At 44.3% G+C, this 27,565-nt stretch overlaps 2 protein-coding genes across 13 annotated transcripts in view; both read left to right on the top strand.

Moving 5' to 3' along the window:
• The window catches only part of pam (peptidylglycine alpha-amidating monooxygenase), a 134,216-nt gene extending 125,245 nt beyond the window's left edge, over nt 1–8,971 (top strand). For 2 of the 3 annotated variants that reach the window (XM_063210084.1, XM_063210086.1), the window contains 4 exons: nt 1,686–1,745; nt 3,726–4,028; nt 6,025–6,084; nt 7,612–8,971. In XM_063210084.1, coding sequence (XP_063066154.1) covers nt 1,686–1,745; nt 3,726–4,028; nt 6,025–6,084; nt 7,612–7,793 — 605 coding nt within the window. In that variant the 3' untranslated portion in view covers nt 7,794–8,971. The remainder of the gene's footprint in view (nt 1–1,685; nt 1,746–3,725; nt 4,029–6,024; nt 6,085–7,611) is intronic. The other variant, XM_063210085.1, reaches the window with a different exon arrangement.
• Nucleotides 8,972–14,718: 5,747 nt separating this feature from the next.
• Nucleotides 14,719–27,565, top strand: part of ppip5k2 (diphosphoinositol pentakisphosphate kinase 2) — a 64,891-nt gene continuing 52,044 nt past the window's right edge. For all 10 annotated transcript variants that reach the window (XM_063210128.1, XM_063210133.1, XM_063210134.1 and 7 more), the window contains exons 1-4: nt 14,719–15,107; nt 18,073–18,903; nt 21,668–21,863; nt 27,191–27,281. In XM_063210128.1, coding sequence (XP_063066198.1) covers nt 18,736–18,903; nt 21,668–21,863; nt 27,191–27,281 — 455 coding nt within the window. In that variant the 5' untranslated portion in view covers nt 14,719–15,107; nt 18,073–18,735. The remainder of the gene's footprint in view (nt 15,108–18,072; nt 18,904–21,667; nt 21,864–27,190; nt 27,282–27,565) is intronic.

The following is a 27,565-nucleotide window of genomic DNA, read 5'->3' on the forward strand; positions in this document are numbered from 1 at the left end:
TAATTGAGTTATCCTGATTAATTAGCACACTTTATTTCTTCATGGCTGAGTGACATTGGAGTCATTATCAGAAATGACAGGTGTGTTTATTAGATGTGAATGCTGCAAAAAAAAAAAAAAACACTTGATGGAAGTGCAATAGCTGAACTGCTGGCACATCACACTGTGTGCAAGCAAGCAAGCAAGCAAGTCCTTCATTCCACAGTCAGACAGACAGTGTGTTCCTGCTTGTGTCCCATGTCTGTCCTTCAGTAATGTAGAAATCGCAGCCAGCCAGCCAGCCAGCCAGCTAGCAAACACATTCATGGTGCCCATGCAGTGAACACTTCCACCCTTTTACGCAAAGTAGCAAAGTAAATGTGTAGTCAGGCATTTTTGAGGTGAATTGCCAAGGACATTTCATGGAGTCAAGAGCCGCTACCTACGTAGGAGAGGAGTCGGTAATGTAATGGACAAACTGCTCCACCAAGTGAAAGGATTCTCTGTGAATGAATGAATAAATCAACACAGCACTCCCTCCGCCTCATTGAGCCCCACTACATATACAGCACTCCCTCCGCCTCATTGAGCCCCACTACATATACAGCGCCGAGCAGGGCTGCTCACAGCTTTGGCTGGGCCCAAGACAAATTCATGTGAAAGCCCCCCTCCCCCCCCCACCCAATACATATAATGTAATGAGAACCCACTTCTGCGGCCCCTCTGTCCCTGGGCCCGGGACAACTGTCCCCTTTGTGCCCACCCCCTGTCGGCTTCCCTGGTAGCGAGTACCAGACTGATGTCTCATCCTGTCTGAAAGCTGTAAGCCTCTGGAAGAGATTTATGTAAAAGCATGAATGCCAGTCTTGTATTTCGTGCATAAATGAATACATTTTATATCACATTAAAAAAATGTTCAAATAGCCTTGTTCATCCCACCTCTTCCTAAGGTATTCTTACTTATACAGCATTTGTTGTGAGAATCATAAATCATACTATTGTGCCTGACAGCCTCGGTCTTGAAATATTAGGAATGCATACAACTGAATGAAATTATCCATGTTGTTCCGTCAACAATGTTTGTTTTATTGGAAGCATCCAGTAATGCAGCTCTTCAGGGAGTGTGCAGTGGCATGTCGGAGTGGTATTGTAAGTGGCCTTATTCTGCACTGCACTATAGACGGATGCACCCAGCACAGTCACTCACAGCATGATCAGGTGGAAGGCACACGATGGTGTGGGTGTCGGGGAAAAAGGACAAAATGGTGTGTGTGTGTGTGTGCGTGTGTGTGTGTGTGTGTGTGTGTGTGTGTGTGTGTGTGTGTGTGTGTGTGTGTGTGTGTGTGTGTGTGTGTGTGTGTGTGTGTGTGTGTATAGTGCATTGTGTGTGTGTGTGTGTGTGTGTGTGTGTGTGTGTGTGTGTGTGTGTGTGTGTGTGTGTGTTTGTGTGTGTGTGTGTGTTTTTTGTGTATTTGTGTGCGTGGGTAGCACTGGGTGGAGGCCACTTTGTGCACGGTTTGATATCACGCCAGGGTCTGATGTCATATCAAGGTGCCCACTGTTGAAGTGAACTAGGAAAAAGCACAGAAGCCATGTCGTGCCAAAAAACAGTAATTCATTTCTCACCACTCCTCTCCCTCCTCCCCCCTCCTCTCTGTCTCTCTCTCCATTCCTCCCTCCCTCTCCTATTTTCTCTCTTTTCTCAGAAGCAGAACACCGATCTGTGAAGAAGGGTGGACTTGTCCAGGAAATACAGCAAATTGAAGGTATAAACTATAAAGATTCACCTTGTCTTCAGTCATTCCATTTACCAACACATTACTACCAGTACATGTTACCAGAGCTGCTGACAGCTTCACCCAATTCTTCGCTTAATCCTTACAATGTAATGAGCACCCAATTTTGGGCCCCTTCTCCCTGGGCCCGGGACAACTGACCTCTTTGCTCCCTCCTGAAAGCCTCTCTTCATGTTACTGTCATATTGGTTAGTTAGCAGAGGCAGCTAACCCCAGCTTCAAGTCCTACTGCACTGTGTGTTTATTGTTTAATCTCAATTACCATACAGTGCTTGGCTTGTACTAATTAGAATCAACCTGTACGTATTATGTATGGTGGCATTGCCTTGTAATTTACTAGGCTGAGGAGATTTGTCAGTTCACCCGTTGCAGCGGTGGGGGTGTTTTGGTTTTCACCTGTGACACATGTCATGGGTAAGCTGTTATTACTTTACAGCAACATGCCCAAGAGACGTGCCTTTACCACACACACACACACACACACACACACACACACACACACACACACACACACACACACACACACACACACACACACACACACACACACACACACACACACACACACACACACACACATGTGCGCTCACACACACACGCACACCCACGCGCGTGCTCACACACACAAACGCACGTACGCACATGCGCTCACACACACAAACGCACGTACGTACGTACGCACACGCGCTCACACACACACAAATACGCGCACACACACGCACGCACGCACGCACACACACACACACACACACACACACACACACACACACACACACACACATACACACACACACACACACACACACAGCCTGTCATTTGACCCATTCCACTTTTGCTGGCCCAAACAGCACCTCTGTTTTCTCCCCGTGCGCTATGTGATTATAAGGCTTCCCTCAGGCGGCCCGGGGCCCCCTCTTACCCATAATTGACTTGCACTCAGCGCTACAAGGCAAAGGGGAGCAAGCGCTGAGTAACTACTCAGTGAAGGGAAGTAGTCAGCATTCTGACAGAACCATCTGGGGAGAAGAAACGGTTGCCATGACGCCATGACTCACCACAGAACATACTACCTCTCTTTTTCTTTCTTAAATGTTTTCTTTCGGTTTTTTTACCCTCACATAGCCGCCTTTACTGTAAAGTACATTATCCGCCTACAATTCAATTTATATTGAATTCCGTGTGAATAGGAATCAATGTGGTGTTTTTTTTTTTAAGTTGGTGTGAAATGCAATTTAGGCAGCATTTTCCTTCCCAGATAAAAATGGGGTGCGAGGAAAAAGCCAGGCGCGCATGAAGCCAGAAAGAATAACAATAAGAACATCTTGCTTCCTTTCAGCATCTGCTGTGAATACAAAATGTCCTTGCTTGTGTTCGGTGTCAGAGCTGCCTCTGAACCGTATAGCAGTGATAGCTAGGCCGCCTGTTTTGATAGCACGTTCAAACACTGAGTCAGCCTTCAAAACCAAGTCAGCCTGCCTTGCCTTGTCAATTCAGTGAGTAATTAGCTGCTGTCCGCGTCCAGATTTGACTGACTAGCATGTACTTGTCAAGATGAGGAAGTGGGATAGAATCTGAACTGCCTAAGTAGCAGGGAAAAAAAACATGAATAATTGGTGTGACGGTGCTTTTTTATATCATTCATATTGTCTGTTGGTTCTTTCTCCTTCTTTCTCTCCTCTCCTCTCCTCTCCTTCCCTCCTTCTCTCCTTTACTCTGCTCTCCCTACCTTTCCCCTTCTCTCCTCCCCTCTCTCATCTCTCCCCTACCCTCATCCCTGTCTGATCATGCTCCCATCCTCTCCTCTGCCTCCCTTTTCCCCATCCACCTCTCATCTTCTCTCCTCTCCTATTCCCTCCTCTCCTCTCGTCTCCTCGCCTCTCCTCTCCTCTCATCTTCTCTCCTCTCCTATTCCCTCCTCTCCTCTCGTCTCCTCGCCTCTCCTCTCCTCAGAAACCGAGACCATCGTTGAAGCCCGCCTGAAGCCCATCCCCCCGCGCGAGCCCGTTCCTTCCATCCCCAAGATCGCCGCACCTCCTCCGTCTCCTCCCAAGCAGGAGACGCAGAAGCAGAAGCCGGTGGTGCAGGAGGTGCAGAAGGAGAAGGAGAAGGAGAAGGAGAAGGAGGAGAAGAGTGCGGCGGCCCAGGGCTCCCAGGGAGTGTCCCCAGGTCTCATCACCACCCTGCTCCTCATCCCCCTGGCCGTGCTGGTGGTGGGCGGCTTCGTCTGCTGGAAGAGGGGACGCAACTACGGAGGTACAATACAGGCACACACACACACCGCTCGCCGAAGACCACCTACACATATGCACACTTACAGTATGACACAGCAAAGAACAGTCGCACACAGGCACACACCCATGACCCAGCAAAGATGACCTAAACATAGGCACACGTGTGTGTGTGTGTGTGTGTGTGTGTGTGTGTGTGTGTGTGTGTGTGTGTGTGTGTGTGTGTGTGTGTGTGTGTGTGTGTGTGTGTGTGTGTGTGTGTGCGTGTGTGTGTGCGTGTGTGTGTGTGTGTGTGTGTGTGTGTGTGTGTGTGTGTGCGCTTTCCCAGACATTAGAGATTTTTGTGGCAGCTGCAGTGGTGCCAGTCAAAAGTGTTGTAAACCAGACTGTGTGTGTGTGTGTGTGTGTGTGTGTGTGTGTGTGTGTGTGTGTGTGTGTGTGTGTGTGTGTGTGTGTGTGTGTGTGTGTGTGTGTGTGTGTGTGTGTGTGTGTGTGTGTGTGTGTGTGTGTGTGACTGTGTTAGGGCAAAAAGTTTGAAAACATCCATATACTGTCTCTAGATGGTGACCTCTATCAATTTCTGAGTTGAAAAAATGAGATGCTTTTAAAAAAAATGCTCTCAGTGTGCAAGTGAAAACACTTTGAAGCTTTACTAGGTGATCTTATTCATCATACAAATGTTCTCATCAATGTAGTAGCGGCGGTTGACCTTTGCTGAATGCATTAAGCAGAAGCACTGCTGGTATTATAATAGTCACACAAAGCCTTATGAGAGGGCCATCATTCAGGAATATGTTTCACACATTAAAGTGCCTTATGGTACATGGCGCATGGCAAAGTATTTCCCCATTGCTAAATCTCTGAAATTGTTATCACTAATGGCGGGGTAGCTCTTCTGTGGGGTATGGACTGTGTTAGCCTAGTAAACTAGCGCCACTCGCTGGACGCCAAAATGTTTTGACGAGTGACGAGGAAGCTTTAGACGCTCCGGACACAATAACAAGAAGCATTGAACAGCTCTCGTTTGACCCAGCTTTGGAATCAGTTTTGGAAGAATTAGGACTTTTTCGCCATTTTACCGACAGGCTATAAAACGTGGATCCATGTTCTTTGATGGTAATAATTGTCAGTTGCGCTGATTGGTCAGAGCGTTGACCTATAGGCACAGACACCGTTTGAAAGACAACGGGTTGTTCTCATCAACAGTCTTTGGATGTATCGTTCATCGGGGCCAGACTAAATTAAACATCCAATCTCATATTTTGTCTGGTTTATCAGGCTAGGACTGTCTGTGAAATTAAGTCATTTGTTTCTACACTGACATGTTAAATGTTAATGTCATATTTTACAAATCAGACACAACACAACACACAATGACTTGTTGGAAAGGACCATTAATTATCTGGCATGTGATCTTGTTCAATTTAATACACAAAGCTGAGAAATGTCAGCTGTCATACTCTAGCTGCTGAATTATTTGGGACTGTGAATGTGAGTAATTGTGTGTGTGTGTGTGTGTGTGTGTGTGTGTGTGTGTGTGCGCGCGCGCGCGTAGATAGATAGATAGATAGATAGATAGATAGATAGATAGATAGATAGATAGATAGAGTAAACTTTATTTATCCCCAAGGGGAAATCCTTTTTCCGGTTTGATCTGTAGATTAAAAAGAGAAGTAAAAATAAAAATTAGATAAAAAATAAATAAGGTGATCATGCAGAAAAGTCCAGAAGTTTCTCTTTGTCCTTAATGGACAGATTATAGAGTTGCATGGCTCTTGGGACAAATGATTTCCCCAGTCTGTCAGTCCTGAATTTCAGTGTACACAGCGTGTGTGTGTGTGTGTGTGTGTGTGTGTGTGTGTGTGTGTGTGTGTGTGTGTGTGTGTGTGTGTGTGTGTGTGTGTGTGTGTGTGTGTGTGTGTGTGTGTGTGTGTGTGTGTGTGTGTGTGTGTGTGTGTGTATACATTCCATTGGGTACAGATGTTTTTTGTATTTCATTTGCCCTCTCCTGTCTTTCCTAGATGACTACGAGGTTAAACTGGATCCAAACTCCTCCACTGGAATCCTGGGCAAGCTAAGAGGTATATGTTTTATCTTTTTTAATATATGGCACCTCATTGTATGCCCAGACCTGGAAATATTGGTAGATAAAATGGATGTCTGTACTGTGCGTAGGGGGTTCGGATGATATTAAGGGCTCAGTGTGTGTTATCAAGACGACTCTTCGTTTGTGTGGTGAAGACTGCCCTCTGGTGACCAACCCTTGTCACCGCAGGTTTTCCCCTCCATCTCTGAATCATCGTTTCTCCCACACCTCCTGTAGCCAAGCTTCCTGCCTCTAACATTTCGCATAGCCATTTCACCACATACAGCACTCTAGTGTTAGCCCTCTAGTGTGGGAGGCCATCTTGTCAAAAAAACATGTCTTCCCTCACCATCTGGCCATGGTTAAATTGTGGGGTAGCCTGGAGATATAAAGGATGCACTGGGGCTGGAGGAGACTTCTGGAAGAGGTCAGGACTCTGACACTGCTGGGCCTAAACCCTCGGGGGTACCAGGTAGTCACTAGTTAACCCTGTTTTGGAATTTTTTTATTTTTTTGGATTTTATACCTTTATTTTATTGAGCAGAGCGTACATAGAGGCAGGAGCTTGGTGGTGGAGGAAGAGAGAAAAAGGGTGGTATTGGGAATCGCTAAGACTTGCTTGTTTACAAGCCGTTGTAAAATCCCAACCCTAACACTTGCAGCTTGACCCAGAGCACTCTGTTATATATATAATGCATTGCTCCTCATCGCGCCTCAGTGAGCACAGGCTGCTGGGTCCCTTGGGGCTCTGTGCTTCTGGATGTTTCAGCTAGCTGTAGCTGTGCCACACCACCTCTCAACTCATTTTTTTTTCATACGAGATGCTCGATTCGCTTTTCTGTCTGAAGCATATACAATCTTTTCTGGCTCTACTGCAGATAACAGTAATCAAATAAAATGTTACATAAATATCCTAAATTCTTATTTTGTCAGGGGTGCTTTATTCAATTGATCCCCCTAAGAATTTTTTTTTTCAACCATCGTGCACAGCAAATCCCCTCCGTGCTACAGAAATATGACATTCTCTGGGTGTATATACAGCATGTCCATAAATATTTGATTCCTGCTGTGTTGCTATTTCAGCAGTTGTATATAAACTCCACATTTAGCATTTATTACATGGGAAAGGAGGTTAAGCCGCATCAATAAATCATACAGCAGGGTGCCTGCCACACACACACACACACTGACGTGCTCCCTCACACTCACAGATGCACATGTGCACGGTGCACACACACACACAGTCTCAGTCACTTACAGACTCAGTCACATAAACCCACACATGCAGGCACACATACACACACACACACACACACACACACACACACACACACACACACACACACACACACACACACACAAGAATATCATTCAGTTATTCATTCATTCACTCAGATCACAGTAACAGGCAAACATTCAAACCACCAACATCAAATCTGGTGATGAGATTTCTGTACATGCAGACTTATCCTCATCTGACCTTGTTTGACCTTGCCCCGTCCCTCCCCCCCATCTCTGTCAGGTAAAGCGGCGGGCACCTTGAACCTGGGCAACTTCTTCGCCTCGCGTCAAGGCTACACCCGGCAAGGCTTCGACCCAATCAGCAACGAGGACAGCGACCAGGAGAAGGATGACGAGGACGCCACGGACTCGGAGAACGAGGAGTACGCCGCTCCACCGCTGCCCCCCATCTCCTCCTCCTAGGATCACCCCGAACCCAGGCCTCCTAACTCCCCAACCCACCCGTCTCCTCCTCCTAGAGCACCACCCCCCATCCCCCACCAATCCTTACCCAAACTCCCACACCCCTCCCCACCCATTTCCAAAACATCCCCAACCCTCCATCTCCTGCCCAACTCCACCCCCTTCATACCCCATACCCCATACCCCATTCTCCTACCCCATACCCCATTCTCCTACCCCTTCTCCTGCCCAGATCCCCTTCTCCTGCCCAGATCCCCTTCTCCTGCCCCTTCTCCTGCCCAGATCCCCTTCTCCTGCCCCTTCTCCTGCCCAGATCCCCTTCTCCTGCCCAGATCCCCTTCTCCTGCCCCTTCTCCTGCCCAGATCCCCTTCTCCTGCCCAGATCCCCTTCTCCTGCCCAGATCCCCTTCTCCTGCCCAGTCTCCTGCTGACATGCCCGATGAAACGCTGCCCACCAGAGCAATCCTTTCTGTCCAGCTCCACCGTCAGGATGTACTTTAATCATACTATGTAAAACTCTTCGTACCGGCTGCCAATATATTTCTTCTTCTTCTTCTTCTTCTTCTTCCTATTTATTATTATTTGTGCAAACCCCACATCCAGTCCCCATATCCTCTCACCGACCCATTCTCTGTAGGAGCGTTTTCTGACTGCCTTTTGAAATTAATTTATTAGAGTTCTGAGGACCAGCCGTATAGGTGTGAAGCACTGGTAGAGCTATGGATTTAGCTCTAGAAGATTATTTTAAAAATCAGAGTAAAGTTGTATGGGATAAAGACTGAAAAACAGAGAAACTACTTAAAATGTTATTTTTTATGTTATTGCCATTGTTGTTTGCCATGACTGAATTGGGGGCCAAGCTGCGAAACACACATGGACATTCATTGTTGTTTTTTTTAACCTTTTCATCCTCTTCATATGCGTCTTTTATTTTTTTAATCAAAGAAGAAAAAAAACAGTGAAAAGAATTTTATATATTTAGTACATGGATTGGGAGTAGTAGTGCCATGATTCTTGACTGCACCTTCCATGACTGCACCTTTAGCTCTCTATCACCACCGACTGGTGAGAATCAGGGTTGGACATCTTCACAACTTTGTCTGATACACGTCATCATTATACCAAAGTGTCCGTCACATCCAACTGAAGCTGATTGTTAAGCCACATATACATTTCAGCAGAGGCGCATCTTGCCACCAGGCAAGGCAGGCAGCCGCTTGGGGCCCCCAAGCTCCTAGATAGTGGATAACAGCCCACACTTTACCACAGTAGTGGCGATTTTGGTTCAAATGTTCATTATTTTGCATTTTCACTTGGGGCCCCACCTGACCATAGAATCGCCTCTGCATTTCAGATAAAACACCAGAGGCTTCTGTGCCTAGGAAGAGTACCAGGAAGGATTGCCTTCCTTACTGCACGCCCATTTTCTCCTCAATCAAATATCCAATGAGGGGTTTGTTTGCCAAGTCGTAGTGTAGAGTTGGTCCGTGGACATTTCCAGTACATTTCATCAGTGATGGAGCTCAGGTTCTCTGGATATTTTAGGCCTTTAGTCACTGTATACACACCCTCCTCTGAGATGGCCTCGCTGAGATTGCTAAGATGATCAATCCTCAGCGTGTGTCCAGCAGAATCCAATTAGTCGATCTCAACCTCCAACAAGTCTTCATTTAGCGAATGTAAATCAGACAACAGCCTCTTGTTATCAATCAATATAATGTAAAAGATGTAACGTCATCTCTCAGGCAGGCTTTAGGATATGCTCATGAAATGAGTCCTGAGTGCTTACATCCATTTTGTTGATGGAACGAAATGAAGGATTGCCATGGCAACTACAGCATGTCCGCCTGCTTCGCCGCTTGGCCCCATCATCGCTGCTTGCAGCTCTGTGTACTATTGTTCTCCTATACTTCCAAGTGATTCTATCGACCGGATGGCATTTTTATAAGTTATCAGGTAATGGCTCCACGCGTTTGGTTGACTCTTATCTGTACATGTGTGCCTTTTTAAGTGTGTATTTTTTGCCTTTCCGCAGCACCTGTTATTATTACATAATGTGCCACATAAAGAAAGCGCTGCTACTACTGTCATCTGTATTTTGATTTTTATGTTGTTCCGCATTCAATGAAAGGCTAAAAAAAATGAAAAAGATTATTATAATAATTATTATTATTACTATGTATCTAAAGCTGTATTTACGACATTTTCCAAGCGGATGTGTAAGATGTGTCTGATGTTTGTTGTGACACTGAAGTTTTATCGCAAGAATACTATTTTCAGTAACAATGTTATTTGTGTAATAAAGTGTCTGCAAAGCATAAACAATTTGTCATTTGTTTTTGCCCAGTTGCATTCTTACGTGTATGTGAGAGTGTGCATGCACGTGCGCGTGCGGGCGTGCGTGTGTGTGTGTGTGTGTGTGTTTGTGTGTGTGTGTGTGTGTGTGTGTGTGTGTGTGTGTGTGTGTTTGTGTGAATAAATTATGCATAATGCTCTCAACATAATAAATACAGACTTGGTCATGTCCAAAAGCCAAACTTGGCAAGTCCAGTGGCCCAGTCCAAGCCCAGTTACTAGCCAAGTCCGAGACAAGTCCAAATCCATCAAAAAATAGACTCAAGTTCAGACTCGAGTACTACAGCCTTGGAATGCCTTAAAGCCTTAATCGCGCAAACCAAACCAACATCGTACCCTCAAAAGAAACAATATGCCATATAAGTTGAATAGCTTCCACCGGTAGTTAAATACTATAAGAAATGTAGCCTACATTTATCTTCGTGTGTGTGTGTGTGTGTGTGTGTGTGTATGTGTGTGTGTGTGTGTGTGTGTGTGTGTGTGTGTGTGTGTGTGTGTGTATGTGTGTGTGTCAGGTCTGGATGTAGTCTTGATTGTCCATCCCAGCCAGTCCACATCACTTCCTCTCAGTCTCAGAGGCCATTGTGCTCTGCCTGAACACCCAGGAGTTGCAGATCTTAAGCTATCATGAGACTGAACGAGAGTCAGTTAACATAGTTGGAAGCCAGGAACATAGAAGGAGATTCTCTGATTTCATTGAGTGCATATTATAAGATGTTGGCCTATACAGCACAATTTAGTTTAAAAACAAACAAACAAAAACCCTTAAAAATAAAAAAAAACTATAATCCAAAGCGACCTGATGGAGACCATTTGCTATAGAGCAGACAGGGCACAGAACAGTGTGGGTGGAGATTAAATGATGGATGGCCAACTCTTCAGTGGGCAGTTGTCCACTTGGCAAATCTCCTCTGCTCTCCGTGCTCAGGAGAAGTTGCCAATGGAAGAATCTCCACAACTTTCACAGCTTTTCTTCTCCTGTTTGCTCAGGTGTCACTCATGGCACATCATAGAACATTGTTTTCTCCTCAGACAGTTCTACTTTGATGTTCTAAATAAACATTCTAGTCTCTGGTCATAGGACAATCTAGCCAGACTGAGGCTACGCCCTCCTTGACACAACACCTCTGGAATCAGATTTGAAGGTCCATGCCAATGAGATTTGAAGGAATCACTTTTCTTTTGAATTGACATGTTTTTGTGTCAGATCATTTCTCTCTCTCTCTCTCTCTCTCTCTCTCTCTCTCTCTCTCTCTCTCTCTCTCTCTCTCTCTCTCTCTCTCTCTGTGCGTGCGTGCGTGAGTGCTCGTTTGTGTCACATGTAAAATACTTATTAAAATAAAAATATAACTTCAATTTACTTTTGCAAAGTTTAATTAATGACAAGTGGCAAGAACTTGCCTAATAGGCCTATTGTTAATAGACTTGTGCATGTGCACGTATTTGTTGACTTGTTTATAGTGAGCCTAATATTGTTAAAAATGATATGTGTTTTTATAATCATAATACATTAGGGTTTAAAGTTAGAATACTAAATGCGTCTCCTAAGTATATTACAGATACCAATAGTAGGGGCTGTAAGCCGAGAAATCGTTACGCGCTGGATAGAAGCATATAATTCGGTACACGTGTTCCTTGACTGATTTGAAGACATCCTAGAAGGGGTGCCCCTTGAAAAAAAAAATGTCTACCATGTCATATACAATATGTCATGTTGGTAACGCATTACATTGTTATTACATGACATTATACTTAGCTGACAATGTTAATATAGTCCTCAGAAGAGATGAAGCAAGGGTAGCCTGCTAGACCAGATTGATAAAACTACAAAATGTACATAGTGTGAAAGTATGGGTGAGTCTGTGCTTACGTGCTTGACAGCATGTAACATTGTGAACGATTTGAGAAGATTCTTGGTCTGAATTAAAATGAGCATTGCCAACACTAAAACTATGGTGAGAATAGACTGCTGCTAATGCTCGATTTGAATGGGATAGTGTCAGTGCAAGATGCCCTAGGTAGCAGGTTCCCCATCCTCTAATTTCCATAACAGATATACGTATTTTATTTGTATGAGAGAGGGTAAAGGACAGGACCTTTCCATATGTATGAAGAACCCCATAAGATCACCTAATTCTATATTTTTACAAGTGCATATTGTGAGAGCATTTCAGTCATCTTTAGAATGGCATTACAGATTACTCAATATAGGCCTACATGTAGGCCACAGTATGGCTTCAGTTCAAATTAAATGGGAATGATTTCTTAGTGTATGTTGAGTAAGAAGACAGAGATTAAAAAAAAAAATGTTTATTTGCAGACAAGTCCTCACCTAGTACTTGTGTCAAAAGTTGTATTAGTTAGCTCAGTAATCATTGAGTACTTAAACTGCTATGAAAACTGACAGCTGATGGACAACATGTACTGTAGGTCTTTTGCCACCCTTACCCATAGGAGAAATATCTATATAGAACAACACTTCTCATATGGTATATACTATGAAAGTAAATCATTACCTGGACTCATTTTCTTGATATGCAAGGCACATAAATAGACTGGGCGGAAGAATAGTCGATCATACCCCGCCCCCCCAAACAAAATGCCACACGACTTTCTTTAACCTTCAAGATTTTGAGTGGTAACAGTAACATAACTCATTCCCACTACACCGTTTTGCATAATATTGTACATGTCCTCAGAATGCTCTACATCAGTGGTTCTCAAACCTTTTGTATGAAGTACCCCCTGCGAAAATATTGAGCTCTCCGAGTACCACCTTGACAACCAACATTAGAATATCGCAGTAAAGGCCTTCCATATTCACTTTTGCCAGTCAGTTCATAATGGTATTCCAAGTACCACCAGAGATGTCTCAAGTACCACCTGTGGTACGCGTACCACAGTTTGAGCACCACCGCTCTACATGTTTCAGTTCTATAGTTGTACTGTACAGTACAGTGCAGTGCAGTGGAGTGCAGTACAGTACAGTAGCATACAGAATGGTGCAGTATAATAAAGCACAGTAGAGTACAGTACAGTACAGTACAGTAGCATACAGTACGGTGCAGTACAGTACAGTAGCATACAGTACGGTGCAGTACAGTAAAGTAAAGTACAGTACAGTACAGTAGCATAAAGTACGGTGGAGTCTAGTTAAGTACAGTACAGTAGCATACAGTACGGTGCAGTCTAGTACAGTACAGTACAGTACAGTACAGTACAGTACAGTAGCATACTGCACGGTGCAGTAGAGTACAGTACGGTATATCACATTACATTACAGTACAGTACAGTATAGTAGAGTACAGTACAGTGCAATACAGTAGAGTACAGTATAGTCTTATAGACGTTAGCCCTCCAAAGCCAATAGGATTTCCACATGCTGTTGTTTTAAGTTTTTGAAAGACTATTTCAGTAGCCTATGTGAGAGAGGGAAGGCAGGCAGACATGTTTTAAACAAAGGACCACACCCACAAATAAAAAATAATGAGCAAACAATAAATTAAGTGGTTAGGTAGCCAACATGTCATCTAGATTAAAGCCAAAAGTAGATGAAAAAACAGACATGTTACCATTTTGCTCTTTTAAAACAAAGTATCTGTCAATATACTGTATGTATGGTGTATTGCATATTGATTATTCATAATTTCCTAAGCATAAATGCCCTTATCACTCCATTGTACACTTAGGACTGCGATATACATATCTGAACATTACCCAGCATACATTTGTCATTTGACAGCTGTCACTGACACTTGATATGTACATATATTATTGACTTGATTGATATGAATATATTTCAGTTGGACTCCTAGGGTTAAATCATTGAGGGGGTCCTAAGGAAGTAGTAGTAGTTTGTGTGTGTGCGCGCATGTGTAAGTGGGATTAAAATTGTTGTTTGCCATCTTTATCTGAAGAGCAGACTGAGTGTCTGAACCTGCTAATGCTAGCATGCTAACATTGGGACAGTTATGTGTGGCCCAGTTCAAGGGTTTATCTCTTCTCCCCTAAATTTTCTAACCACAATTTTCTTTTTGGATGTTATAGATATGACCCACTGCAAATTTTTAAAACTCTTAATGAATGTTGGTTCAATACCTAAATGCCCAGAAATGAGCTCTCAATTGTAGAGTGATCTCATTCTGACCATGGTTTTTATGATTTTCCTGTTTTTGAATCTAAATAAGACATATATAACATTGTTTTTATGGTAAGTTTTGCACATATTTTCAAAGTTCAGTTTGTATACATCACACACAAATAGGTGGATTGGCCCATAACACCATTATGTCCAGGCAGTACAGCATTTTACTACTATTGGCTGGTTTTGGGCAGCCATCTTGGATTTACCCCATAAAAATGACCTTAATGACATTGAAATTTGGGGCACCCCTTCTGAAATGATGGAGAACACCCTAAGGAAGGTCTACACCGATTTTGGTGCTTCTATCCAGCGCGTAACGATTAGGCCCTTTTTGGACGCTAAGAAACCCAGCTACAACCCTTCAGCTGCTAAGCAGCTTGCCAAGCGATCCCACCCCCTAGTGACGACCCTTTCTCTCTGGTGACGTTTCATCTGGCTGTCGCCCGCTGGTGTTTGTGATTTTAATACTGGCGCAAAAATGATGGGCCCCTGCTAAGTCGCTTTATCTAGCAGCGAATGCAGGAAAAGGTATCTGAGACAACACTCCCGTTGAAAGAAGTCGAGTGACTGCGCACCTTTGGATCTAAAATTGGACTGTTCATTCCATCCACGAGAGCAAGATGATGCCAGCGTTCACTAGCTACACACGTTAGCATAGAACTAGTCTCTTCCTTGGGTGCTTTCAAGACATGCAGTGGCTGGCTGCTAGCCGAATAGCAGTGTTTTAAACTGGCTGCCTGGATGCAGAAAGTGATGCAAATTCTGTCTGAATTGAACTTTCAAGTTTAACATGACGCCACTTTAATATACAACAGGTAAGAATCCCAGCCTGATCAGACGATCAAGGTTTGGTTTATTTTTAAATGGATCATCAGACTAATGCAAGTTTCCAAGGGCGTGTTTTAGAACAGTTACATTAAAAGTTAATGTCAAACATTCATAAAACAGTTGGCGAACATTGACTGGACTGAGTCAGTTAGCTTGCTAGCTTTCAACAGGGTCATACATGCTGTGTGTGTCTGTCTGTGTCTGGAGAATATAGAAGCAGACCCAGCATCACTGAGCGCAAGCTTTCTGTCGAAAGGGTGATATTAAATGGTTCAAATCACAATGATATTTAGACTGTTGGCAATGTTGAAGCTGAGTAAATTAACCCAACACTAGGTCATCATTAAAAGCAGAACCCAGGAGGACATACGGCTCGAAAGCTAACTCGCTAAAGAAGCTCTGGTCCGCAATTGATTTGCCATTGATTTTTCCCACCGCTGTTAACATCACTTAAACGAGTGTAGTTGTTACTAATATCGATCAATCAGTCATTTTCTGCTGTGGTTGTCCGTCTCTAGGTTGCTGAATCCGATAGGACGTGAACCCCCATCACAACAGTGTTAGCTAGTGCTAGTTGTGTCTATGTGTAGAAAGCTTAGTTATTCAAGGGTGAAGAATGTCAGTTATTTTAACATTTAACATTTCTTCAATATTTGCAACAGCCCTAGCTGCAAGACTGTCGCAAAACGACAAAACGATAGCGTTGGTCTCCCTCTGTTCCGTGCTTCAACGAGGATACAGTAGACTTTTGACAGATCATATGACGTTTGACTTTCATGGCATGTAACGCAGGTAAAGTATGTGTGTACAGCTCTGTTGTTGTGACACGGTAGATCAGATCTGTGTTTGCAAACTGGTGTTGCATGCCAAAGTGTCAGTGACAGATTTTCAGACACTGGGTGATAGTCGTTGGCGGCCATCCCTTGGTGTTTAAGAGGATGATGCACAAGCCATTTTATGGCCATTACCAGACAGGGAATTAGCGTTTGGGTTAGCTGGCGACTGAATGCTGAATGTTGTTTAGAATAGTTCATGCCAAATGTGTTGAAAGGAAACCAAGATATCTGTCAAATGTACAAATTACTTCTTGAATAACGGCATGCCTGTCTGAAAAAGGCTACTGACCTATGACATGACAGAGACTCAAACCTGGATCTAAGCTTCAACTGCTGGTAAACAGCTGGCCTGTTTAGATGACCTGTAATGACCCTTCTGTCTGTCTGTTTACTTGCCTGTTTCAGTAGGCCCATATCTTTTGTGATGAACCCAAAGGATTTCTTGTTCGTTTAGGCTACCTTAAATAACTGTGCGGTATATAACATGCAATGTTTTGGGGACTGTGCTGCTTCTAAACAGAAATGGTACATGCTACATTTCTAGCTGTCTCAGGTGCTGCACAGCTTATGTAGGAAGGAAGGCTAGTGACTGTCTCTGCTGGGAGGCTGGAAGCATTGTGGAGATTAGCCATGTTGCTGTTGGCAGAAAAAGAGAAACCAGTGGCAGTCCAGAAATGGAGCGTCAACCATCAGAAGTGTGACCGTGAATAACTAGAGCAGCTGTTTATAGGGCTTGTGCAGTGGAGGAGGCACTCCTGCATGTTTGTTTTTCTCTTGAGTCAAGTAGGCAGATAGGAGACTGATATGAGGCAGAGAGGAAGTTTCGTTGCACATGGGGAGGAAGCCTTCTGGTGGTCTGTGGCGAGTACGTTAGTAAGCGCCTCTCTCTTCTCCTCTTGCCTCAATATCAACAGGACGTGTGTAACTACACAATTATTACTATAAGGGCAGTCATGGGTAAGCGGTTAGGACTTGTCGCCCAAAAGTTGTTGGTTCGACTCCCGACCCGCCAGGTTGGTGGGGGGAGTAATTAACCGGTGCTCTCCCCCATCCTCCTCCATGACTGAGGTACCCTGAGCATGGTACCGTCCCGCCACACTGCTCCCTTGGGTCGCCATTGAGGGCTGCCCCCTTGCACAGGTGAAGCATACATGCAATTTCGTTGTGTGTAGTGTGTGAACTTGTGTGCTGTGGAGTGCTGGGAGTTGGAGTTTCCCAGTTGACACTTTCACTTTCGCTTCACATAAGGCAGGGGTTTTCAACGTGGTCCGTGGCAATATTGCTGGTGGTCCTTGCGTTCCTTTGCAGTTTAACTACTACAAATATACTGCACAGACACAGTGGGCCGCATATACTACTGCTCAATCTGAATGGTGTCTCTGGGCCAGAACCAGTTGAAAACCTCTGCTGCAAAGGGATGGTTCAGCAACTACACATTACTTGTAGCTTGTTAAGAAGTGCAAGCAAACCTTTGTCCTGTCTGTGTTTTCTGTTGTGGGATGATGAAGTGTGGGGGTGTCCATGTACTGTTGACTTGCCCAATAAAAAACAATACAGCGTCCTGTGGGATTAGTTTCCTGTGGAATTACAGTACATTCTGTGTAAGCATTCATCCCCCCCCACACACAGGATAGATTGTTTTTGTCTGCATTTTATAATGCTTGGCTAAGGCCAGCCTATGATATGCTCTTTATCGGTTATGGCGTGCAGGATTCTGTAGAACCAGCATATCATGTCAGATGAGCATGTTGTACATTGTACATTTGTCTGGGCTGCACCACACAGTGAAAGAAGAGAAAGAAAAACAGTTTTTAGACTTTCTGAAAATAGACTGTTCCTGAACTATGTGCAGTAAGGACATAAACATGTTGCACAAAAATGGAAACATATTCCGAGCACTGAAACGGGAGGATGGAGAAAAAAAAAAGCTTGGGGCAGATGTTTACAAAGCAATTTCAAAGAAGTGCATCAGGTTCCTCTCATTTAATCTACAATTCGTTGCACAATCGGTGAAGAAAGGACGCTGAGTTCTGTCAATAGCCTAAACTGTGTGTGTGTTTCTGTTTTTGTACGTGTCGGTGTGTACCATGTTTTCGTCTGTCTGTGTGTTTTGCAGAGAGCACCATGCTGATCGCTGAGGAGCAGGATGAGGCCAGAGAGCCCCGTGAGGCGGCCCACCCCATGTGAGCTGTCCCTGGCTGTCCCTGGCTGCGCCTTTGCCTGTCTGTCTGTGTCTGTCCCATGGACACACTGCCAACTAGGGCCACTTCCACCTGGGTCAGCTTAATCTGCCTCCCGCAGCAGGTCGACTACACCAGACAGAGAGCCAGCCAAAGAGAGAGAGAGCGATAGAGACAGAGATAAATAGATAGGTAGAGAGAGAGATTGAGAAGAGAGAGAGAGAGAGAGGGAGAAAGAAAGATAGAGGAGGGAGATTGGAAGCGACAGACAAACAAACGGGCCCAAGGACAAGTGGGTGGAGATTACCCAGTAGCCTGCAGTGAAGTGGAGAGGAGTGGAGGTGAGGTAGAGCTGGGACGGGAGCTCTCCACCGACTGATAGATAGGCAGATAGATAGATAGGGTCCAGTCCACCGCTGTGGAGCCTCTAAAGGCACCCCTGTCCTCTCCCCTCTCCTCCTCCTCCTCCTCCTCCTCCTCCTCCTCCTCCTCCTCCTCCTCCACCACCACCCCTACCTCCACCCCCATCCTCACCTCCACTGATTTGCACGCGGTGTCCAACATCGCCACCTGTGCCAGTGCCTGCCTGCTGGGCTGCCATGTCGGCAGGTGAGGCGGACCATGCGGACCACCCGCGCTTCTTCGTGGGGGCGGACGAGGGGGAGGGGGAGGAGCTGCTGGACCCAGGCCGCGTGCTGGGCTACGACTGCCTATACGAGAACGTGGAGGAGGAGGATGAGGAGGAGGACGACGAAGAGTATGACTCGGTGAGTCACTCAGGAAACAAACTAACAAACAATTGTGTTTTTTTTGTCTTTGCTACCTTTTTTGGTGGGGGGGAGGGTCTTTTGGGAGCTTTGAGACAGTATAGTTAAGCGGGACACTAAATGAGAGATGGGGTGTAGTTGGGATATGACCCAAGCTGGACTCGAACCTCGAACCACATGGGCGAGTACACGCAGTGCAGCGCAGTATGTCACAGCAGCGCAGTACATCATAGCACCCCCTCCACATTCGTTTTTTTGTTTTGAAAAATAACTTGGCAGAAATCTGCATTCTCACAAGTGCTCTCGATATTTTTTTTCTTCTCAATCTTACTTGACTGCCCTTTAAGTCAATTGTTGTGTTGTTTTTGTCTGTGTGCAACAAGCCATTCATTAACTCTGAGGTCTATTGGATTGACGTAGGACCTTTGTCTCACACAGTTAAATATTATAGTTTGGCCCAAGAGGCGAGGAGCCAAGTCGTGTCGAGGCCTGGCTTTTAAACAATGACACAGTCAGTCACACACATTGATGATTGATGCTGAATTTGCCAGCGGCCATCCAGCCAACGCTAACTTGAGCCAGTCAACAGTCAACTGTCAACTCCACAACAAAGTTCAGTCAACTCCACAACAGCTGTGACCCTGGCTGAGGACCTTAGGGCCTCTTTTTTCCAAATGTCCAGGCAAGGCAAGGCCAACCTCTGTGGTATGCCTTTTACATGGTCACTAACCATCTGTGGAAGCCAAAACAGTATTAACAGAATGTATGCTCCTTGACCCCCCAATGCCCCATATATGGTGTGCTGTCCACCCACAGATTACATGGAGAGTTTTTATACTCGTGGTCTCATAAAATGTGTATTGCACACTTTTATCAAAATTAAATGATCAAACGTTTTCAGAATGCAATATAATAAAATGTAATGCAATGTAATTGAAAACGTATAAAACTGGCATAATTTTATTTTTTTATCACCTTTATCATCTCAAATTCATGGCCATTCTGGTCCAGGCACTTCGGACAACACGAGGCGAACACAATTCTCTTGGTGTTTGCGTGCCTTGACTTTCGGTGGCTGCTTTCATGGTTGTTTTTTCTTTCTAACTTATCTATGTTGACTGGAGAACATGCACAAGGCATGATGGTTTTGCTGTTTGTACTTGTAGTATATTGCTTGTCGTGTTTTAATGTTCAATAAATGTGCAGCTACACTGGCTCGGTATCGGCTTGTTTCATAGTGTTACTAGGAATAGGTTCTTATTGCCAGGCTAGGTGTAACAATTGAGTTCATTTGTGTGCCAGCAAGCCAACAGAAGCTTATCTCAAGTGTCATTGTTAGAAGAAAACTGCTTGAAAAGCCATTCTTAGTTTGCTACAACAGGAAGGTGGCAAAGGGTGAGAATAGTGTCTAGCAAAGAGGAATGAACTGTTAGTGCTGATGCGAAGTGAAACTAGCCATGCAACTGCTGCACATGCTGTACAGTGTAGCCATGTAAAGTACTGTACAGTGTTCAAACAGAAATGGTATGTGCTGTTTGCTGAGGGGGGTGTGCTGTAAAAGGCTTTCACCTGCCCACTAGTCTCCATGGATACTGCTGAAAGTCTTTAACAATGATGCTCAAGTATTCTAGTATACCATTAGAAAATTGTTGGATGTACAAAACGGTCATATGTGGGCCTTTCAAATTCCTGCTTGCCTTCTGTGACTAACTAGATAGAGGGGTCACCCAGCAACCAAATGGCCGGGCTTGATTCCACCTTGCCTTGGTTGAAGTGTCCTTGAGAAAGACACTGAAACGTATTGCTGCTGGCATTACAACACTAGCCCTTGGCAGTGCCTGAATGTGTGTTTGGGTGTGAGCAGAACGGGTGAATGTGAGGCCTTCATTGTAAGATGTCCCCTCTTTGCTACACTGCTAGTGCCAAGTGTACACATGAAAGCAGCTTCTTCTGCCAAGGAGTTAAGTTAAGGTACTCACCAGAGTTGGTGCATTGATTGAATTTTGGTGATGGTGATCTGAGCAAGCTTGTTCGAGGTGGTCATATGCTGTAACACGAGCACTCTAGTTTATCATGCACAAGCCATTCCTATGCAGATTAATTGTTACATTCTCTTGATTGAAACGTCATTTAGAAAGCCACTGCTACATCATTAGCCTTTGCAAAAGGTGTGTGTGTGCGTGCGTGCAAATGTGCAATATAAAAGCAGTCCATTTGCTTGGTATGCTATGCAAGACACCTGGACCAAATAGCCTAACTGGCTTTGCCTGCATTATCGTCTAAGAGTCCTATCCATGATTTTTTTTTAAACTCACAAAGTTCATTCACATTACCAATATGAGCACATTTTTTGCATTTTCTGTGAGAATGCAGTAGAGTTTAAAGTAAAAATAAAATAAAATCTGATGTGTTTTTTTAATTGAATAAGAGCACATTCAACTACTTTTACTAGATTTACTGGCACCTGGGCAACTGTGTGGGATGTGCACTATACACATTAGCTTGTTGAATGCATAATATATGAACACTAGATGTCGTGTTCAGCCTTTTTGTCACCAATTGATAGTAGCATTTATGTCCGCTAAACATTGCAGTGATCTGACTTAAGCCTTTTCGCAGTGGTCAAGTCGGCAAGCTGTGTTCACATCTATGCTTGTAAATCAAAGAAACAAAGCTCTTCTGGTCAACGTGGCATCTACTTGTTCATGTCTATGGTTTGAATGCAGTCTAGTTTACCATGCGTCACCTGCGCCACCCTTTGCAGCCCCCGGAGCGTCAGATCGTGGTGGGCATCTGTGCCATGGCCAAGAAGTCCAAGTCCAAGCCCATGAAGGAGATCCTGGAGCGCCTGTGCCTCTTCAAGTACATCACCGTGGTGACGCTGGAGGAGGAGGTCATCCTCAACGAGCCGGTGGAGAACTGGCCCCAGTGCGACTGCCTCATCTCCTTCCACTCCAAAGGTAACAGATAATAATGCAGATATTTCCTGTGTTCATATGCATGTGGTTTGTATGGTTGTTGTATGAAATCAAGCTGACCCCAGTGTGGCTACCCCATGTCCTTCCACTCCAAAGGTAAGTGATACTGTGCTGTGTATACTGATTACTTTTGCGATCTGGTTCGTATGGTTGGTGTTTGTTTGTCATAGTCATTATGCAAGAGAACTGATCCCAATGTGACCGCCTCATCTCCTTCCACTCCAAAGATAACCTATGGCTTTGTTTGTTTATGGATATGATTTGTGTTTTAACTGTTTTTGGTGAATGGTCTCAAAGTGGGTGACCTACACTGTACCCCGTATATGGGTGTATGTTGCCTCCAAAAGGAACATTTATTTATTTCAATTTATATATGATTACTTGATTGATATTTCCACTTCATTTAAATAATTATCATATGATTTATTTGATTTACATGTTTTATTGTGATTCATTTTTATAACTACTGTTGTGTTTGTGCTTGTTTTTTGTTTGTTTTGTTGTTTTCAGCCTAGGGGCTTGTGTTTTTTGTTCATGCTGATTTGCCTCAATGGGAACATTGGGCATTCAGTTTGACATGGTTAAGTTACATAAGCTTTGCAGAAGCACCAAATGTGGTCTACTTTGATTTTTTTTTTTTAAAGCATAGTTCACTCAGATTCAAAATTCAAAGGAAAGAAAGACAGAAATGGTGAATGAGACGGATGGAAAACCCAAAGTAATACACTGCTTGAATAAATCTACATACGTGTGTGCATCTGTGTGCCTGCAGGCATGGAATCATCATGTTATTATGATGCCCTGTTGCACAGACCTGAACCACGCACATCCATTATGAAACCCACTCTCCCCTAGAAATATGTAGTGTCACTTCACTTGCTCTTGAATGTGTGTGCGCGCACAGACACGCCTTCGCATATATTCATACACACATAGGAAAATTCACTCCCCCTTGAATGCATTGTACACACACACACACACACACACACACACACACACACACACACACACACACACACACACACACACACACACACACACACACACACACACACACACACACACACACACACACACACAGCCACAGTTTCTCTTGAATGCAATGAATGCTCTCTCTCATACACTGGTCTCCCTATGTGCACATTCACCTTTCACACATGGCCCCATTTGGGCTGTGGTGTCTGCTGCTGCCTGCTCCCCTGTAAACATAGAGAGGGAGAGGGAGAGAGAGAGAGGTTTAGGTAAGACTGGAGCCTTACCCACCTCAGTGTGCATGCGTGCGTAACTAAGTGCAGGAAAAGCGTGTTTAAACTACCTTTTTCCCCCATCCAAACAGATCTGGGTATGCATAGTAACATTTGCAAGTTAAGTTGTGCTCACCAGACCGGACCAAAAGACTTGGGAGTGGTTGATGGCTTCACATCGTTTTGCTGGGTGTTGCACAATACAAGAGGTTCAGCCAAGTGGGATACAGCTGCCTGCTGACATATTTGTACAGAGCAAGCTTACGTGATGATCACATAACCTCTACCAGCATGGATGGGTTCACTTCGCTGGGAGAGCTCTGTGTGTAGTCATTGTGTGTGTGCAAGTCAAACTGCTTCGTCCTGTCCTTGCCTGTGGCCTCTTGCATCTGTGTCATCCCACCTCTATGGAGACGACGATTACGTTTCCCCGCTGTCAGCCAGCGCAGAGTGACTTTCTGAGGGCTCTCTTCCATTCAACTTTCCAATTGAGAAATACCTTTTCCACTCAGATTCTAGTGGCCTACTAAACGAAAGAATGTTAGCCATATATGCAGTGCCCAGGCCAAAACAATACCTAACCCTAGCCTGCCAGTAAAAACTTTGAAATTGGAAAAATAAAACATAGAGCTCATCAGTTAGAACATTGAGCTGTGGGAACATAGAGTAGAGTAGGCTCTTCTTCCGTGAGCCTATCACAGGAAACTCTTCGGTGACCACCCATCACGAAATCAAAATTCAAAGCAAAATCCGTGAAACGGTCACAGATTTGGTGTCGCAAGGGGCTGTGTTCATTTCACGGAATTCAGTGAGATCATGTTGCAGCGCATGACTTTAATTGAATGAATTTAAATTGGGATTTTGCAAGATATTGAATAAGGCCTTTGATTGTTAATGATGGGGAGCCTTGCCTCACGTCACGAGGCTACAGGAAAGGACATGAGGATGTAGATTGACTTGCAGCCTGTGTGTACTGGAGGCAGTAGCCTGCTGAAGCGTAGCAGCTCGTAGTAGAGTTTGAGCATTGAAATGGCTAATTGGGTAACTGGATACAGCTGCTCTGAAATGTGTGTTCGCACATTTGTACTTTCTGTGTTATTTACAGCCAGCGTTAAAAGACTCATTTGGGCAGCTGCCAGGTTTACCCGCTAGGCCTAGACGCTCGTGTTTGGGAAGGACGCTCTTTGTGTGTGTGTGTGTGTGTGTGTGTGTGTGTGTGTGTGTGTGTGTGTGTGTGTGTGTGTGTGTGTGTGTGTGTGTGTGTGTGTGTGTGTGTGTGTGTGTGTGTGTGTGTGTGTGTGTGTGTGTGTGTGTGTGTGTGTGTGTGTGCGTGCGTGCGTGCGTGTGCGTGTGCACGCGCGTGTGTGTGTCCATCCGCTACATGTAAACAAATTTGCTGACCGTTCCACTCGGTCAGCCAGTGGGTGAATCACGTGGTGTGGTCAGCTTGCCAAAAAGCACTGATGCAGTTGAACGACTCACTTTTGGGAATGGGCTGGTGTGTGTGTGCATGTTTTGTAGGGGCAGCTTGAGTTGTTTTCTTTTTTTAAATGGCGTGGCATCCGCAAGGCTGCTGGCAGCTGCCTCATAATTGTGGCAATTTGTCAGTGTGCTGTGAAGTAGAGGCCCGCTGACTACAACCATACAGCGAGCCCTTGTCTCGACTGTTACACAGTAGCACTGGCAGAATGAGAACTGAGGCACAGCCATGAATATTATTGACAAGAGCTTGGACAGTAGTTTGGCTAATTATGTGGGCCTGGTGTAATCAAGTTATCATGCCTGTTTGGGCTTTCTGACCCATTTGGCGGATTTGTTTTTTTTTTTTTGTCTGTGTCTGTGTGTGTGCATGCGCATGTTGTACAGTTGGTCCACGCTGTGAGTTTTCATGAATTAATCTAAAAGCAGTTGCTTTACACTTTAAAAAGGTGCCTGCTAATTTGAACTGATGGTGACTTTTTTTTTTGAAGTTTGCTGCAAAATGATGAAAGTGTTCCGTGCTGTTTAGGCAGCTAATCCCCTTTGACACTGTATATAATTAATCTATATTCTCCAGACAGTGGTTCTCAACGAAAACGATACAGTCGCAATAACCGCTTCCTTGAATACTAGTTGGCCTGAAGTTGGCTGAAACCATCTGTTCCATCTGTTGTAACGTACTGTAGCATGCTGAACACACACACACACACACACACACACACACACACACACACACACACACACACACACACACACACACACACACACACACACACACACACACACACACACACACACACACACACACAAAACGGGGAAGTAGTGTAGAGCAGAGCAACCATGATTTGTCTGTCAGACTTAAACGCTTAAACCGAAAATGTCATAGATAGAACAAGCCCCCCAAGCTCTATGTCTCAGTCTCACTTTCAGCCGTTTTTATCGGTAAGGAGACTTTAGTTGCTGTAAAGTCAAAGTATAACTTCTATGATTTTTTTTTCCCACCCCGAGTTGCACTTTCCGTCTAGAATTTAAAATGGCCCTAAGGTGACTGAGCGGACGGGTTTAGCTTGCTGTCAGGAATTTTTGCCAACTCATTATGGAGAGAAAGGCAGTCCTTGTCAGACCATACGGCTCAGGAGGAAAGACGACAGCTGGACACTCAGTTGGTTCAATTTCCCAGATATCAGTCAGACTAAGTGCACTTTGAAGGACATACTAAAGAAATGGAGAAGACTGAAGATTCAACTGTATTCACCAGTGCCAATATGATGATGATGTTTTTTTGCAGTATAATGTAGACTTTAAAATGGCCATAAGGTAGCTGTGCCTAGTGGAGATGGTCTGGGTTGCTGTCTTGTAGACCAATGTACAGATTCAAAGAAAAGAAAAAGACGAAGGTCGGTTAGGGAAATGGGTCATTTACAGGTTTGCGTGTTTGATATAGTGAGAAAGGGGAAGTGTATTTTTGCATATAGTGGTTTAAGAAAAATGGTGTCAAACTGCACCTGTAGGGGTCTTGCAATTAGCCTCTCTCGCAATAGTGTCAAACCAGTTCTGTTTTGATGCGAGTCAGATATAAACAACTGCTGGTTTCCTGCAAAACACAGTGTTGTGTATGTGTGCGGCGTATAAGTATCTCAGCATGTAACTAAAGGCATATTGAAAAAGCCTCTAGCTTCCACTTAGAGCTGGGCAATATGACGATATATATCGTTATCGTGATAAAAAAGTCTGTATCGTGACCTTTCTCCTATATTGTTTATATCGTGATAGTAATTTTATCAATTTTATACAATTGAATATCATTTAATTACATTTCATGTTGTCACAATACACACTATAAGTTAATGTAACTGTAAAAATAAGAATAAAAAGATCCATTTTAAAGAAAGGTTGTTTTGCAACATGAAAAAATAAAGAGCAAATAAAGAGAATAACTGAAAACGTATGTAATATGCAATAATCGTGATATATATCGTTATCGTGATATAAAGTAATCCATATCGTGATATTGTTTTTTTTCCATATCGCCCAGTCCTACTTCCACTACACTGCTTGCAACCTCCACTGTTGTGCTGAAAGAAGGCATGGCATGAGACATTTGTTGGCTGCACTTAACATTTTCTGGTGAAGAGTAACAATAATGGTAGAAATATTCGGTCACATCGGGCATAGGGCTGTCATGGGTAAGCGGTTAGGGTGTTAGACTTGCTGCTCAAAGGTTGCCGGTTCGACTCCCGACCTGCCAGGTTGGTGTAATTAACCAGTACTCTCCCCATCCTCCTCCATGAATGAGTACCCTGAGCATGGTACTGTCCCGCTGGACTCCTTCCTTTCGGGCGCCATTGGGGGCTGCCCCCTTGCACGGGTGAGGCATAAATGCAATTTCGTTGTGTGCAGTGTGCAGTGCAGTGTTCACTTGTGTGCTGTGGATTGCTGTGTCAGAATAACCGTGGAAGTTGGAGTTTGCCCAGTTGGGCTTTCACTTAACTTTCACGCATAGGATTAGATCTCTTCTTGGTTTGTCCAATGTCATTATGTTTGTAACTGACTGTATCACTATGTCCTGCCTGTTGTCTCTTGCAGGTTTTCCTCTGGATAAGGCGGTGGCCTATGAGAAACTCAGGAACCCCTTTGTCATCAATGACTTAGACCTGCAGTACTGCATCCAGGACAGGTGAGGGGACCAAGCTCTATTGATCTGCTTGTGGCGTCACGATTCGCTGACATCCCACCTCCGTGGAGAAAACAGCTAGCAACAACAACTTTTGGAGGACTTTTCCCCATTCATTATCCTGACTGCAAATGAGAAAATGGACTTTGAATTGCCCTTTTACAAGATATTGAATTGAACTTCTGTCGTCAATAATGTCTTGCGACGTCATCACGCGGCCACAAGCACAAAGGGATCATGGCAGGCATCCCCTCTTTTTTACCAACATGCTTAACTGATCGTGTCCA

The sequence above is a fragment of the Engraulis encrasicolus genome, chromosome 11 (genome assembly GCF_034702125.1).
Source record: "Engraulis encrasicolus isolate BLACKSEA-1 chromosome 11, IST_EnEncr_1.0, whole genome shotgun sequence".
Lineage (NCBI taxonomy): Eukaryota > Metazoa > Chordata > Actinopteri > Clupeiformes > Engraulidae > Engraulis > Engraulis encrasicolus.